Raw genomic sequence first — 17,294 nt, 5'->3', positions numbered from 1 at the left:
GGTCTCCTCAAGTCCAACTAGGACTTCATCTAAATGGTAGTGAGATAGCGTTTAAACATATGGTATGTATATTGTTGTGTGTTTGCCTCGGTACTGGTGTCCTCTAAACAAATAAACAAATTAACGTACAATTTACAATGTTGGCTGTTGGCTCAGTATTTGAACACAAGTATTGTGACACCATAGAAAACAAATACTTTTTGTGAGAAGAATTACCTCAGAGTCCTTGGGCCCTACGAGTTAGCGCTTGTAGCTTAAGGTGATAGCTGTGCAGACAGATATCCCCAGGGATAGTCTATGCGTATCTGCTATGTTTCTCCCATCTTGAACATCACAAGATTGTAGCAGAGAAGGGCATGGGTGGGGCTCTCACAGCACAGCTGACACTCTTGGCCCTGTGGCAAAAAGCTCTGTGGCATCAGAAGTGAAGGGCAATGGTCTCTGTCTCCATCTGTGGGGAAGAGAGGTAAGTACATGGAGAACTCGGGTACAGGTGCAGCCACTGAAGCAAAGCTCATAGGGGACAAATCAAAATTTACTGAGGGCTGGTTCAACTCAAAATAAATTATGTTCGGACAACAGGCCCTCCGATTTGACACACTGAACTCTGTCTGAGAAGTAGTTGGTGAACCAGGCGAGGCAGTCGTTTGAGAAACCAAGGCTGTTGAGTCTGCTGATAAGAATGTGGAGATTGACAAGAGTCGAAAGCCTTGGCCAGGTCGATGAATACGGCAGCTTTCCAATCTTTGGGGGTCTCAGACGATACAAAAGAGAGGTTGAACAGCAAAGCTGTTATGAAGGCAAAGGGTGGCTACTTTGAAGACTTTGAAGTGCTCAGCATATGGGGTAACTCTTTCAAGACTGTTGGAAAAGCATAAGAGCGAATATAAATGCGAGCATAAGAGCGAGGGGAAAAAGGCCTACCGTCCCTTGTGCCACCCCCCAAAAAACACAACAATCCCAAAGCAAAACACACAACCCCTCCCCAGTAAAGTTCAATCTGTCCCTAAGTACACATGCATGATTTACTCTGCTTGATTGAATTCAATTAAATACAACTTCATTCTGAAATTCTTTAGTAATTACAATTATTATTGGTTTGAATTATAGATATGAAACAAAACATCTTACTAATGCATATTATCCTCATGTGAGACATTTACTGTGATGAGTTATGCCTATAATTTGATCCATCATTATGCGGAACTATTGCGTTTTCTACTACAGGTTGTATGGAAGAATTTACAGAGTGGACTCGACCCAGCTTCCTGCTTGACTTACATCTCCAGGAAAGAACAACAGTGGTAAGTGTTCATTTATTTGGTTATGCTAAAAACGGGCAAATATTTTACTTTTCTGAAAGTAAGAAATCGAAATAGGTCCTATCACTCATTGCCAGGTGGTTACTCTTGACACGGAATAAAAAGGGAACTTAAAATAAGTTAAAATTCAGAGGCCTGCTTGCTAGCATCGACAGCTAGCTAGACAGCGAGCTAACGTCATGTGACTGATTGCAAGCTTATGTCTGATAATGACAGCAATATGTCAACTTGCTTGCTAGATGTTGGGACCGTAATTTATTATTTATACATCGTTAGTCAGATGGTACTAACTGCTAATAGTTTTACTGTTTCCTGCTCCTAGCTAGGTGTTACTAGTCACACTGATAGCCAGCTACTGTAGCTAGCTAACCTACGTCATATAAACACAGGCGCTGTTGGTGGTTAAATATATTCTTATATCGCGTATTGTACAGTCACTCGACCTTTGATCATTATTGTTTTCTTGTATTTGTTGGATTGAGCTGCAAAGTTGTATTGGTGACAGTTCAATTTGGTGGGTCTATCGATGTATGCTTGTAAACTGGCTAGATTACCAGCAAGAGATGTGCTACCCAACCAGGTACAAAACATGAATAGAAAACATATCACACAAAATTCTGAAGTCTTTCTCCCAACCCCTCTTAAAAGCAAAAAGGACGCAAACCCCACTAACAAAGAACAACTGGAGCCCAGGGTGAGCAAGTTGATGTGCAATGATTTGTAGAGTCAGACCCAGTTGTATGCATAGGGAGAAGAGTGTGTCAGTTGTTATCTGACATGTATTTTATGCAGCAGGTGGAGGGATGAGCCTCTTCCCTGTGATTGGCACAGATGTGCCGGAAGCAGCCAATGGGGTGGATACACCAGGCTCCCCTGGATCCTGTAATGTGAATGGCCCGTACACCCACGCCCCTAATACCCCTGCACAGCTCCTGAAGTTTGGGGGTAGGGTGCCCTGTCCTGGGCAGGGATCCCTTGATGAGACCGAGAACTGTGTGGATGGGGAGAGCGCATGCGATGGACAAGAGAACCCCATAGACACTTCTCACAACTCCACAACCCATTCAGACACACAGCAACACAGCGACATGTTCCCAGCCCATCCCTCCCTCCCCCTTCCCACATGCACAGCAGACACAGAGCCAGACCCACACGAGCCCCCCAAAGACATGTCCCTCACTGGACCCTCCCAAACAAGTATGCCCCTAAACGAGACTCTGTCTGGAGACTGGCAGCACACAGGCACTCCATCCAAAGACACAGCCCCAGAGGGGGACACTCACAGTGCAGCTAAAAAGCAGTCCGAGACAAAGCACACAAAGCCTTCTAGCTTCTGTGCTGCAGAAACAGAGGAGGAAAAGGAGGTGGAGGTGGAAGAGGAGGAGTGTGAAAAGGATGGCAAGGAGCAGCATGCAGGAAACACACAGGCTGAAGTCTCAGCTGAGGTGAGTTTGCCATACTGACTGCTACTGCTCCTGTACATAATTGTTAATGTTAAAGTGCCAGAGCCAACAGCTCAAGAATAGTACTTAATTACATTTGAGTCATTTAGCAGACACACATCTCATTTGTATTTGTCACATGCGCCGAATACAACAGGGGTTTCACTTTACCGTGAAATGCTTACTTACAAGCCATTAACCAACAATGCAGTTCAATAGTGAATAAAATGTTTACTAAATAAAGTTTGTTTACTAAATAAAAATTGCATTAATCAAAAGGTAACACAAATGTACGTAACAATAACGAGGCTTTATACAGGGGTTACCGGTACCGAGTCAATGTGCGGGGGTACAGGTTAGTCGAGGTAATTTGTAGAGTGACTATCCATATAAACTCAGCAAATAAAGAAACGTCCCTTTTTCAGGACCCTGTCTTACAAAGATAATTTGTAAAAATCCAAATAACTTCACAGATCTTCATTGTAAAGGGTTTAAGCACAGTTTCCAATGCTTGATAAATGAACATGCACCTGTTGAACGGTCGTTAAGACACGAACAGCTTACAGACGGTAGGCAATTAAGGTCACAGTTATGACAACTTAGGACACTAAAGGCCTTTCTATTGACTCTGAAAAACACAGAAAGAAAGATGCCCAGTGTCCCTGCTCATCTGTGTGAACGTGCCTTCGGCATGCTGCAAGGAGGCATGAGGACTGCAGATGTGGCCAGGGCAATAAATTGTAATGTCCAGTATGGACGTCTAAGACAGCGCTACAGGGAGACAGGGCGGACAGCTGATCGTCCTCGCAGTGGCAGGCCACGTGTAACAACACCTGCACAGGATCGGTACATCCGAACATCACACGGAACAGGAACAGGATGGCAACAACAGCTGCCCGAGTTACACCAGGAACACACAATCCCTCCATCAGTGCTCAGACTGTCTTCGATAGGCTGAGAGAGGCTGGACTGAGGGCTTGTAGGCCTGTTGTAAGGCAGGTCCTCACCAGACATCACCGGCAACAACATCACCTATGGGCACAAACCCACCGTTGCTGGACCAAACATAACTGTCAAAAAAGTCCTCTTCACTGACGAGTCGCAAGTTTGTCTCACCAGGGGTGATGGTCGGATTCGCGTTTATCGTCAATGGAATGAGCATTACACCGAGGCCTGTACTCTGGAGCGGGATCAATTTGGAGGTGGAGGGTCCGTCATGGTCTGTCACAGCATCATCGGACTGAGCTTCTTGTCATTGCAGGCAATCTCAACACTGTGCGTTACAGGGAAGACATCCTCCTCCCTCATGTAGTACCCTTCCTGCAGGCTCATCCTGACATGACCCTTCAGCATGACAATACCACCAACCATATTGCTCGTTCTGTGCGTGATTTCCTGCAAGACAGGAATGTCAGTGTTCTGCCATGGCCAGCGAAGAGCCCAGATCTCAATCCCATTGAGTACGTCTGGGACCTGTTGGATCAGAGGGTGAGGGCTAGAGCCCCCCCTCCCCCCCTGACATGTATGGGATCTTGCAGGTGCCTTGGTGGAAGAGTGGGGTAACATCTCACAGCAAGAACTGGTCAATCTGGTGCAGTCCATGAAGAGGAGATACACTGCAGTACTTACTGCAGCTGGTGGCCACACCAGATACTGACTATTACTTTTGATTTGAACTCCTCCCCTCTTTTGTTCAGGGACACATTATTCAATTTCTGTTAGTCACATGTCTATGGAGCTTGTTCAGTTTGTCTTGGTTGTTGAATCTTGTGATGTTCATTCAAATATTTACACATGTTAAGTTTGCTGAAAATAAACACAGTTGACAGTGAGAGGATGTTCTTTTTTTGCTGAGTTTATAAAAAACAGCGAGTAGCAGCAGTGTAAAAACAAAAGGGGTGGCCATTTGATTAGTTTAGTTGTTCAGCAGTCTTATGGCTTGGGGGTAGAAGCTGTTAAGGAGATTTGGCTCTCCAGTACCGCTTGCCGTGCGGTAGCAGAGAGAACAGTCTATGACTAGGGTGGCTGGAGTCTGACAATTTTTTGGGGCCTTCCTCTGACACTGCCTAGTATATAGGTCCTGGATGTCAGGAAGCTTGGCCCCAGTGATTTACTGGGCCGTATGCACTACCCTCTGTAGCGCCTTACGGTCGGATGCCTAGCAGTTGCCGTACCAGGCGGTAATGCATCTGGTTAGGATGCTTTCGATAGTGCAGCTGTAGAACTTTTTGAGGATCTGGTTGTCGTGCCCGCTTCACAACTGTGTTTGGACCACAATAGTTTGTTGGTGATGCGGATACCAAGGAACTTAAAACTCGACCCGCTCCACTTCAGTCTTGTTGATGTTAATGTGGGCCTGTATGGCCGTCCTTTTCCTATAGTCCTCAATCAGCTCCTTTGTCTTGCTCACATTGAGAGAGGGGTTGTTGTCCTGGCACCACACTGCCAGGTCTCTGACCTCCTCCCTATAGGCTGTCTCATCCTTGTCTGTGATCAGGCTGTTGTCGGCAGTGTTCAGTGCTTTTTCTTTCCAGTTTTAATTGTTCACGGTAACTGAGATACGAATAATATAATTGCTTCACTATTCACTGACACTGTTGTCGTCAGCCAACTTAATGAACGTGTTGGAGTCGTGCTTGGCCATGCAATCGTGGGTGGTGGGGGAACAGGGAGTACAGGAGGGGACTAAGCACGCATCTCTGAGGGGCCCCGGTGTTGAGGATCAGCGCGGCAGATGTGTTGTTGCCTTCCCTTACTGGCCCGTCAAAATCCAGGATCCAGTTGCAGAGGGAGGTGTTTAGTCCCAGGGTCCTTAGCTTTGTGGGCACTATGATGTTGAATGGTGAGCTGTAGTCAATGAACAGCATTCTCACATAGGTGTTCCTTTTGTCCAGGTGGATTTAGGCAGTCACTGGGCATCCAGCTTGCTGGTGGGTTTCCCTTTTGTAGTCCAAAATAGTTTTCAAGCCCTGCCACATCCGACGAGCATCAGAGCCGGTGTAGTAGGATTAAATTTTAGTCTTGTATTGACGTCGTCGATGCACTTATTGATGCAGCTGATGACTGAGGTGGTATACTCAATGCCATTGGATGAATCCCGGGAACATATTCCAGTCTGTGCTAGCAAAACAGTCCTGTAGCATCTGTGTCATCTGACCACTTCTGTATTGAACGAGTCACTGGTACTTCCTGCTTTAGTTTTTGCTTGTAAGCAGGAATCAGGAGGATAGAGTTATGGTCAGATTTGCCAAATGGAGCATTTTCTTGTTTGCTTATGTCCTTTTTACAGCTCTTTGAGTGCAGTCTTAGTGCCGTCATCGGTTTGTGGTGGTAAATAGACTGCTACGAATAATATAGATAGTGTGGTCTACAGCTTATCATGAGGTATTCTACCTCAGGCAAGCAATAACTCAAAACTTGTTTAATATTAGACATCGCACACCAGCAGTTATTGACAAATAGACACACACCCCACCCCTCGTCTTACCAGACGTAGCTGCTCTGTCCTGCCGAAAAACGGAGAAGCCAGCCAGGGCAACTTACAATTAGTGCATTCATCTTATGATAGCTGGATGAGACAATATATCACAATCGTAGCAAGTACATTTCCCCCGATAAAGTAGTTATCAGCAAAGTGTATTTTGAATCCATTGAGCAGTGCAGCATATTCATATGTTCGGAGGATCTTGAGGATTGTCATATGTGTAAGACTGCCACTTCCCGTCAGCTTACAGAGGAGCCCTCGGCTGCAGCTCCCAGCCCCAGCTCTGTCCCAGCCGAGGGGGGGGAGTCGTCAGGCAACAGCCCTTGTCCGCCCCACGTCATGGCCCAGGTGCGCGTGCGGAACGTCCCAGAGCGGGAGCGCATCGTCCGGGGCATGCAGGACAGCAAGAGCCTGGACGAGATCAGCCAGGCATGCATCGGAGGGGCCCGGGGTGGGGGTCGGGGGGGCCAGCCAGAGGGCCGCAGGGCCACCATCTCCTCTGCCCTGGAGCTGGAGGGAACAGTCAGCCACGACGGGGACCTGACCCACTTCATCTGCCGCAACCTGGAGCAGAAGATCAAGATGAGCTCAAAGCCCAGCCTGGACTGTGACTGCGACTGTGAGTACCAGCACCGGGGGACCGCGGGGCCCGTAATGGGGGATTGGCTAATTAGTCACCAGGGTCGTATTCATTAGGTCCCAAACAGAATAAAAAATGTTTAAAAAAATTAAAAGGACTGAAACAGGGAGACCATCTGAACTTGTTTAGTACGACATTTCCGTTTTCTGTTGAAAAACGTTTTGCTAACAGTGGGCCAGAATACGACTATGGTGATCAGTGAAATGCTAATCCACAAAATACCTTTTCTGGTGTTATTTCAGTGATACGTCAGTGTTTTGAAGTTGCAGTTGAAGGCCGAGTTCCAAATCGAATCAATCCACCCTTCCCCTCTCCTCTAGTGATTAGATTAGCACCCGCAGGAAGGGTGGAAGGACTCACACAGCGGTTTGGATGAGGGAGGATGATTTGTTTTGCTTTGCAGACTGTCGGTTAACGTCATTTCCGGTCTGTGTGTGCATGTGTCTTCTCTGTCTGTGTCCAGCGGACTGCTCGGGTTCCATCAGCAGTAGAGGTCGTGGGTCGTCGTTGCGGCGGCCGGTTGACATCCCTCCCATCGACCCTGCTGTCTTGGTGGACCTGCAGAGACACACAGAGGAAGTCGCCCACAGTGTGGAGCTAATGATGCGCAGCCTCAACGGAACCATCCAGAACGTACGTGAGCGCAGTTTGTTCACACCACACACGTTTCTGTATTTAGTTCTGTATTACATTTGTACTGCTCTAGGCTTATTTATTGCTTGGATAACCTTGTCTACTATTATCTATTGATTATATTGTCCATTCTTTATGCGCTGCCCACGACGTCTGAAGAATTATCACTGTGAATCAATGTAATGTTTGTTTGTGTGTCAATTAATCCCGCCAGCTGGCAATTGTGACACGCAAATGAAATGTCATTAATTTATTGATTCACACACACACACTCACTCAAATACTTCTGATCTCCCTTCTGTCCTTTTAGTAATGCTCTAATTGTATGTTGCCCAGAATTAGTGTCTGCGATATACTGTATGTCTTTATCTGTGTGTGTCCAGATGACAGCGCTGAGTGTGGGCTACATCCAGACCTATAGAGACTCTGTGGACAGCCTGGGGGAGTCTGTGGACATGAGCATAAAGGTGAGAGAACAGATCGCTTGGCCAGACATGAAGGGAAGGATGAGCAGTGAATACTGATCGACAGTCACAGATGCTTCTCGTCATAAGTAATGTCCTGATTTTTGGTGTGTGTGTGTGTGTGTGTGTTCGAAGGGAATGTACACACTGATGGCGCGCTGTGAGGAGCTGGACCGCTCTATGCAGCCCATCCACACTCTGGCCGCCCAGATCCGGGATATCAAGCGCACCCTGGATGCCCTTGAGGCCATCTGCAAGTAGCCCCTCCCCCCCCCTGGAAACCCCTCCCCCAGAGATCCTCTTCCACTGCAGACCCTTTTCTAACCTAACGACCCCCCTCCCTCCATACCTCCTGGAATCACTGCTACTAATCATGCTAGCTTCATGGATGATCCGCTCCTCCCCCTCACCTCTCCTCTCCCCATGTAGACGTCATGCTTCAAACCCCTCCTCCACTCGCTCGGCTAGGAGCCCCTCCCCCTGACAGAACTTGAAGGAAACAGAGCACTTGATGCTTCTCTTATTGCCGTCCGACCCACCTGGTTCAGATTGTACTAACTGCTGCTGCCCACACGGGGGCACTCTCTCTCCTGTATGGAGAGTGAGCATCAGGAACAGATGAGATGGTTTAGATGTTAGACACTTCTTAGGCAGGTTGCTTAACCTAATGAGACGAGACACAGATGAGGGTGTGGGGGTACATATGTCGTATAAATAGCAGTCCCTCCAGATGTCATGTTACGTACCTGTTACCAACCGAAAGCCATTCCCTGCGGAGCTCTCCGATCCTGAGATAATATGTTGCGCTTTAGGAGACTGTGGTACCTTCTGTCATTTCACAGGTTGGCTGGTAGGTAGGTACTAAGTAGGTAGGCCTGTTCTTGATATCGAACATATCTATTTTGCCTAAATAGTGTTTGCCATGGTGAGAGGTTGTGGACAGCCGTTACATGTAGCGTGCTGTTACTGGCTTGTACCATGAAGGACTTGAATGCTACCAGATGTCATCAGATCTGCTGAAGCCCCACCTAGACGAGAAGGCAGCACCCTCACACTGGATATACAGTGCCTTCGGAAAGTATTCAGACCCCTTGACTTTTCCCATATTTTGTTACGTTACAGCCTTATTCTAGAATTGATTAAATATTTTTTTCTCCTCATCAATCTACACACAATACCCATAATGACAAAGCAAAAACAGGTTTTTAGAATTTCTTTCTAATTTAAAAAAATTAAATTGAAGCACCTTTGGCAGTGATTAGAGCCTCGAGTCTTCTTGGGTATGATGCTACAAGCTTGGCACACCTGTATTTGGGGAGTTTCTCCCATTCTTCTCTGCAGATCCTCTCAAGCTCTGTCAGGTTGGATGGGGAGCGTTGCTGCACCACTATTTTCAGGTCTCTACAGAGATGTTTGATCGGGTTCAAGTCCGGGCTCTGCCTGGGCCACTCAAAGACATTGAGAAATGTACGGAGGCCACTCATGCATTGTCTTGACTGTGTGCTTAGGGTCGTTGTCCTGCTGGAAGGTGAACCTTCACCCCGAGTGTGAGGTTCTGAGCGCTCTGGAGCAGGTTTTCATTTAGGATCACTTCTGTACTTTGCTCCGTTTATCTTTGCCTCGATCCTGACTAGTCTCCCAGTCCCTGCCGCTGAAAAACATCCCCACAGCGTGATGCTGCCACCACCATGCTTCACCGTAGGGATGGTGCCAGGTTTCCTCCAGACGTGACGCTTGGCATTCAGCCCAAAGAGTTCAATCTTGTTTTCATCAGACCTGTCATGTGTTTTTTTACTGAGGAGAGGCTTCCGTCTGGCCACTACCATAAAGGCCTGATTGGTGGAGTGCTGCAGAGATTATTGTCCTTCTGGAAGTTTCTCCCATCTCCATGGAGGAACTCTAGAGCTCTGTCAGTCGCTATTGGTTTCTTGGTCACGTCCCTGACCAAAGCCTTTCTCTCCTGATTGCTCAGTTTGGCTGGATGGCCAACTCTAGGAAGAGTCTTGGTGGTTCCACAATTCTTCCATTTAAGAATGATGGAGGCCACTGTGTTCTTGCGGGATCTTCTTTGCTGCAGAAAGGTGTTGGTACCCTTCCCCAGATCTGTGCCTCGACACAATCCAGTCTCGGAGCTCTACGGACAATTCCTTCGACCTCATGGCATGGTTTTTGCTCTGACGTGCACTGTCAACTGTGGGACCTTATATAGACAGGTGTGTGCCTTTCCAAATAATGTCCAATCAATTGAATTAACCACAGGTGGACTCAAGGATGATCAATGAAAACAGGATGCACCTAAGCTCAATTTCGAGTCTCATAGAAAAGGGTCTGAATACTTATGTAAATATGGTATTTCTGTTTTGTCATTATGGGATATTGTGTGTAGATTGCTGAGGATTTATATTTATGTAGTCCATTTTAGATTAAGACAACAGAATGTGGCAAAAGTAATGGGGTTTGAATACTTTCCGAAGGCACTGGAATGGAGGGATGGGCTGTGGGACTATAGACTTTGGGGGGGTGGGGGGGGCACATGTTTGCCTGGGGAGGGAGAGATGGTTTCCTCTCTAACTGTTCTTCATCTCTGTACAATCAAAAGCACCTCTGTACATATCTTTCTGTAACAAAGAAATAATTGAGCTGCCCTTCGTCCTGAGTGTATATTTTCAGAAGGATAACACAATAAATTTACATGAGCTGCAAAGAATAGCTGTCTGTTTTGTTCCTGGATGTGGTTTTGATGACATGAGTGTATAGATACAGGACATCTAGACTGATGCAGGACTGGAGATCTAGGCTGACGCATGGCTGGAGATCTAGGCTGACGCATGGCTGGAGATCTAGGCTGACGCAGGGCTGGAGATCTAGGCTGACGCAGGACTGGAGATCTAGGCTGACGCAGGACTGGAGATCTAGGCTGACGCAGGACTGGAGATCTAGGCTGACGCAGGACTGGAGATCTAGGCTGACGCAGGACTGGAGATCTAGGCTGACGCAGGACTGGAGATCTAGGCTGACGCAGGACTGGAGATCTAGGCTGACGCAGGACTGGAGATCTAGGCTGACGCAGGACTGGAGATCTAGGCTGACGCAGGACTGAACATCTAGGCTGACGCAGGACAGGAGATCTAGACTGCATCAACAACATTTCATAGAAAATATGAGTACATTTTTATAGAGGTATGATTTTATTGTAAACGCAATAGCATGACCCGTAAGAATACAAAGGTAATGTTGAACGGTGAAGTCATTTCTATTGATATGACTGCAGTGGCATGTAGAATGTGTTTACATCGTTTGAGGATACCAAGGTGTGAACCATAATACAGGTCCTTCTTAACATGGCCATGTAAGCAGTAGAGCAGAGTAGCGTGAAGAAGAAAAAGGGTGCCAATAAACAAAAATGAGTTGTAAAAAGAAACATCCAGTACTGCAATGTTAGGAACTGAACACACAAAAACTGTTGACGAGAAACGATGACAATGTTAACCACGAATCCTATGAATAGAATATTTTGTTTGTTTGATCTACTTCATGTTCTCAGTTGTACAGACAATAAAAACATCCACTTGTCTCCAAAGTAGAATAGTTGTCTCTTGTTCACGACATTTCTTTGTTGGAAATAGAAACACCTCTTAAGAGTTTCTGTTCCACAAACATTTCTTATACACTGGTACGACAGTGTCTTGAGCCCCGACCTGATAATCCAACAGGTGTGTCAGAGCTTCAGGCATAAGTCTGTGTTCAGGCGTAGAGCTGTGGCTAATACCAGCAGTAGAGGTAGGAGAGGTGCCTTGAGTGATGGTCCGCTGTGGTCTGACAGAGTGAGGGTGGGCCTGGTCCCTTGGTTCAGCTCACTCGACAAGGGGGAATTCAGCGTGGGGGGAAGGACTCCCTGTGCCCTGTCCTTGGGGAGCTCCTCGTCGGCGACTGCCCCCTCCAGGGACTCATACCACTGGCACTGGAAGTCCCTCTTCCAGGCCTCCAGGTTGCCAGGGTCCAGCTGGCCTGTGGCCTGCACCCCCTCCACCTTCCCCTGCGTCATCACGAAGTTGGAGGGCGGCAAGTGCAGGTAGGCGGAGCTCTCAGGTTTGCGGCGCACGCAGCGGCCACGCCCCTGGCACAGGGAGACGCCGCACAGGCGGGCGGCCGTGGTCACGTTGACGGCGTAAAGGCCCAGGACCTCACGCACAAACGCGGCTAGCTCTGAGCAGGCTCTCTGGGGGCAGACAGAGGTGAAATGGTTGTCATTCACAGACCTCGGACCCAGTTACAGTTGACTGACTGACTGACTGTATGGTACATTGAAGAGGCGTATACTGTACCTGAGTCCTTGTAGAGAAGACACCTTGATCTTTCTCCCAGAGGACAACCCCTGCTGCCCCCATGGCAGCACTCTCACCAATGGTGTTGACCAGGTCCACCTAATGGAACATCACTCAGTTATACACTGGTTACAGATCCAGCAGACAAGGAGAAACCACTTTCAAAAACATGGTAACGTCTAAGTCTACCCAACACTATCTCTCACCTCAGACAGGAAAGTATTGGTCGATGTATAGACACTCCTGACCAATGGGAACACAGGAAGGTCGTAGGCGGTCCCGCCCAAGCTTGCCACTCTCAGTGCCTCTCGGATCTGATTGGACGTGTACAGTCTGGCACCTGAGGTCCCACCCTGCAGCTTCTCTAGTGTGAGGGCGGGGTAGAGAGCAGAGCAGCATTTCCAGAGCCACAGCAGCTCGTCATTCAACGCCATCTCGGCGGCGGGACAGCGACCCGTGTAATTGGACAGCGACTGGGCGGGGCCGGAGTTGTAGCAGTTGGGGTACGGGGTCACGCCCCACAGAGCCTTGGGGCGGAGCCTCCTCACCTCCCACAGCGTCTCCATGAGGATGGACTGGGATGCTGCCTCAAAGTCCACCTGGGGAACGGGATATCATCATTATAAGACAACTGTGACGTTGAATAGCATTTGATACATCTGTTTCTCCTATTACTCTAAGCTGCCATGGATGAGGATCTTACCTGAGACCACTTCTCCACCTCCTCCGTGGTCCAGTCAGGGAAGAAGGTCCTCAGCAGAGCCCTGGAGCCCTCCAGGTAGATGCCCTGTTTCTCACGGTTCCTTCCCCACTGCGGGGACCACTGGCCCCAACGCAGTACTCCCAGGCCCTGGTAACCTATTGATGGTAGCGCTGCCGCCAGGTCCTCCCCTGTCTTCTGGAGGTGTCCATCCAGTCTGGTGTGTTGGGGAAGGCCTCCGTTCACCGGCTGGTCCTGGTTAGTGTAATAGGGGTACTTCCCCAGAGTGTCCTCATAAAACATGGACACGCGGCCCTCTCTCTCCATCCCAAAGGCTCCTGGGTCAGGTCGTCCAGGACACGCCTTGTTGGGGATTCCCCATAGTACTAGAAAAGGCTGCCCTGGTGACAGAGGGGTGCGTGCCGGCTGTGGGGGACCACCAAGGCAGGGGGATGTAAGGAGCATCAATCCCTGGAGGAGGAGTGGTAGTAGGGCCCTGTGTGGCCCAGCTCTGAGCCCGGCCCGGAGCTCCAGCTCAGTCCACGCCATGGAGCTGCCTGCTGCCTCTGTGTATCACCACGCCTCCAGGCCCTCACAACCAACCATAGCCCTGGGAATACAACACGGCACCCTTAGCTGTCTACATGCCAACACTAACGTTACATACCTGTTATCACATTAGAACATTGCATACCTGTTATCACATTAGAACATTGCATACCTGTTATCACATTAGAACATTGCATACCTGTTATCACATTAGAACATTGCATACCTGTTATCACATTAGAACATTGCATACCTGTTATCACATTAGAACATTGCATACCTGTTATCACATTAGAACATTGCATACCTGTTATCACGTTAGAACATTGTATACCTGTTATCACATTAGAACATTGTATACCTGTTATCACATTAGAACATTGTATACCTGTTATCACATTAGAACATTGTATACCTGTTATCACATTAGAACATTGCATACCTGTTATCACATTAGAACATTGTATACCTGTTATCACATTAGAACATTGCATACCTGTTATCACATTAGAACATTGTATACCTGTTATCACATTAGAACATTGTATACCTGTTATCACATTAGAACATTGTATACCTGTTATCACATTAGAACATTGCATACCTGTTATCACATTAGAACATTGCATACCTGTCACTGAATCATTGTCAACAATAAAAATGAATCACAAGTCAACAAACAAATCATATTACCAGGATGCGCAAGGGCAGCAAGGCTGGCCCTTGGATGTACACATAGATACTGTAGACTTCATCACTACTTGTATTTGTGAAAGGTATTGACATGTTGAAATCACCAAGCTGTCTGTTTAAACTACTGACAAACAGCTCGGACACCCATGCATACTCCACAAGACATGCCGCCAGTCTCTTCACAGTCCCCAAGTCCAGAACAGACTTTGGGAGGCACACAGTACTACATAGAGCCATGACTACATGGAACTCTATTCCACATCAAGTAACTGATGCAAGCAGTAAAATTAGATTTTAATAAATAGATAGAAATTGACTGGCGGGGACTGTGAAGCAACACAAACATAGGCACAGACACGCATACACACACACGGTAGCATACGCACTATACACATGGATTTAGTCCTGTAGATATGTGGTAGTGGTGGAGTAGGAGCCTGAGGGCACACAGTGTGTTGTGAAATCTGTGAATGTATTGTAACGTTTTTAAAATGATATAAACGGCCTTAATTTTGCTGGACCTCAGGAAGAGCAAGGCAGCAGCTAATCTGTAAAAACACAAATACAAATCCCTAGTCAGCCCCATGTCGCCGCCAGACATTCTCATTGACTTGTGTGATTCTTTTGCAAACATATTGTCCTTCCAAGAGTAGGCCTAAAACAACAAAAGAAGAGGCGATTGGCTGGGTGAATGAGGCGTGTGTGTGCGTCAGTGGCATCGCCATTAGAGGAGACTAGACGGGAGGAACAGAATGCCTCAAAAAGGTCATTAACAGGAGTTAATTGGATTCATTAGTGCCGCCCATGTTGGCCATCAGGATCTCTAAGACGCTCTGCAAGGATTCTCAGTAATTACTCTGTAGCGTAGCAGAGGGAGCCATGCCAAAAACAACAAGAAAAACCAAAACTACACTACCCTTATTGATCCCAATCGTTACAGCCCTGTGAAAAACAGAGAATCCATAGGACCGTAAAATTGTAAATGTGTCCTTTTTTTGGGGGTGAAGCTCTAATCCTTGAGCAGTAATCTGCTTTTGTTTGTTTTACTGATCAGGCGTGAAGGGGAGGGGACACCACAAAGCATGTGAACATGTAGGATTCTGTGTAAAACGGATTAACTACCATGGTTTTAGAAAATCAGTTAACCAATATCGTGGATAAGAACCCATTGGGCTGTGCTTTCATATATACACTAAGTGTACAGGACATTAGGAACGCCTGCTCTTTCCATGACATAGACTGACCAGGTGAATCCAGGAGAAAGCTAGGATCCCTTATTGATGTCACGTGTTAAACCCACTTCAATCAGTGTAGATGAAGGGGAGGAGACAGGTTAACCTCTAAAAGTCTTAGCCTTTGGGGGGATAAGGTCTTGAAGTGTCTTTCCTATAACTAGGAGATATAAGTAATCTAAGGAAATGTTTTTGTTTTTTGGACACATATTTAACCCGAAACGAGCTCTATACTTCACTTCCATTCATTTTTTAAAAACCAGTACCAGATACCTTCAGACAAGTCCTGTGACTCTGGTGGGGGTGTAGCATCTCGTCTTTCAATGCTGGGGACATATTAGTTTGTAGCCCAAACGGTTCAGACTCCACAGACAGAAGTTCCTAATGTTTTGTACACTCAGTGTGTATATTTGTCCCAGCTATGTGGTCGAAAAATAAGGTATCTGTTATTTTGACACATTCAATTCACCCTAATCCAAGTCACTCCCTGCCTTGAAAAAAAGGACTGGAGTACTACAGTGCCAAACTTAGACCCTTAGGAATCCCCCTCTAAATTGGCAAAATATACATTGATTCTGGATGCCTTGTGTTGCGGCAAAAACGTATCCTGCTCTTTCTGTGGAACTGCAACGTGGGAGAGGACGGGGATCATTGACAAATACACGTTTACGGAACGAGCCAATGTCTCATCCTTCCCAGAGTTTGTCTGAAAGGCTAAAAGACGCTGTAGAGTGCATGATACGTGCATTCTTTAAGTGTTGCTAAGCTCTGTATAGCACAGTAAGAGCAGAAGGCCCACATGCAGAGAGAGCACTATCATCAGCTGGAGACACCATACCACTACATCTCCATTACCACTCCATAGTAATGATGGAGCTAGTGGCGTCAGAGGTGGCTTAGGCTCCCTGGCTCCACTGTCTGACAGAAGGTCAAAGGTCTTAGGCTGCAGGTCAGAAGGTCACTCACCTCTGATTTGCTGGTCCGGACAGACGGACACTCCCTGGATTCACCTGATGCTAGCTAGCTAGCGAAGCTCTGCCGGACTGGGGGGAGCAGCGCTGGTCAGGACTAACAGGACGTCAACCGCTCCCAGGTTCTTCAAGGTGGTCAAGGAGAAGATGCGTCTGGTGTATGTGGTATCCAGGTAGGCTTCCCCACAGACCGGTGTCCTAACGCCCCAGGAAGCTTCAACCCCAAGGCATGTACTGTTCTGGCAGCAGGAGGAAGCCAGGGAGTCAGTCAGGTTAGTGTCTGACCAGGAAGACATGGGTGGACAGGTGGTGTGGTGAACTGTAGGGGGGGAGACCCGCAGTAGACAGCCATCCAGCCGGAGAAAGAGCCAGTGTGGAGCAGGGAAAGGAGGGAGAGCCAGAGTAAGTGACAGGAGGCAGGTTGAAGCAACTTCACCTTCACCAGGGTAATCTGGCTGTAAGCAGGGTCAGTGCCGACCACAACACTCGAATGACCGCCCGTCCTGACCATAATCCCATAATCCAATGGGAGGACTGCCCCAACGCTTTCCTATTTGCACGGACGGAGCAGCTCACATCTCTCTCTCCTTCTCCACTGATATATATACACTGCTCAAAAAAATAAAGGGAACACTTAAACAACACAATGTAACTCCAAGTCAATCACACTTCTTTGAAATCAAACTGTCCACTTAGGAAGCAACACTGATTGACAATACATTTGTATTGCAAGAAGGTTTGCTGTGTCTGTCAGCGTAGTGTCCAGAGCATGGAGGCGCTACCAGGAGACAGGCCAGTACATCAGGAGACGTGGAGGAGGCCGTAGGAGGGCAACAACC

At 47.5% G+C, this 17,294-nt stretch overlaps 2 protein-coding genes across 4 annotated transcripts; one reads left to right on the top strand and one right to left on the bottom strand.

Moving 5' to 3' along the window:
• Positions 1-1,246: 1,246 nt before the first annotated feature.
• LOC139416355 (BLOC-1 related complex subunit 6) lies at positions 1,247-10,692 on the top strand. Of its 3 annotated transcripts, XR_011635088.1 has the most exons (7): positions 1,247-1,304; positions 2,115-2,767; positions 6,492-6,867; positions 7,352-7,521; positions 7,905-7,988; positions 8,121-9,025; positions 10,460-10,692. XR_011635088.1 is itself a non-coding variant. In XM_071164883.1 (6 exons), exons 2-6 carry the CDS (start codon positions 2,126-2,128, stop codon positions 8,244-8,246), a joined length of 1,398 nt encoding a protein of 465 aa, XP_071020984.1. In that variant the 5' UTR covers positions 1,254-1,304; positions 2,115-2,125; the 3' UTR covers positions 8,247-10,689. The 3 variants fall into 3 exon arrangements, 2 of the variants coding, with proteins under 2 accessions (XP_071020984.1, XP_071020985.1); XM_071164883.1 differs by having other exon boundaries at positions 1,254-1,304; positions 8,121-10,689; XM_071164884.1 differs by lacking the exon at positions 1,247-1,304 and adding an exon at positions 1,970-2,016 and having other exon boundaries at positions 8,121-10,689.
• Positions 10,693-11,423: 731 nt separating this feature from the next.
• On the bottom strand, positions 11,424-16,618 carry LOC139417236 (hyaluronidase-1). Its single transcript, XM_071166483.1, has 5 exons — positions 16,451-16,618; positions 13,014-13,620; positions 12,517-12,909; positions 12,311-12,409; positions 11,424-12,204 (listed from the first exon to the last, which is right to left on the bottom strand). Exons 2-5 carry the CDS (start codon positions 13,557-13,559, stop codon positions 11,704-11,706), a joined length of 1,539 nt encoding a protein of 512 aa, XP_071022584.1. The 5' UTR covers positions 13,560-13,620; positions 16,451-16,618; the 3' UTR covers positions 11,424-11,703.
• Between the last annotated feature and the right edge of the window lie 676 nt (positions 16,619-17,294).

This window comes from Oncorhynchus clarkii, chromosome 9 (assembly GCF_045791955.1).
Source record: "Oncorhynchus clarkii lewisi isolate Uvic-CL-2024 chromosome 9, UVic_Ocla_1.0, whole genome shotgun sequence".
Classification (NCBI taxonomy): domain Eukaryota; kingdom Metazoa; phylum Chordata; class Actinopteri; order Salmoniformes; family Salmonidae; genus Oncorhynchus; species Oncorhynchus clarkii.
The sequence above is the reverse complement of the archived record's forward strand: the minus strand, read 5'-3'. Positions and strand labels throughout refer to the sequence as shown.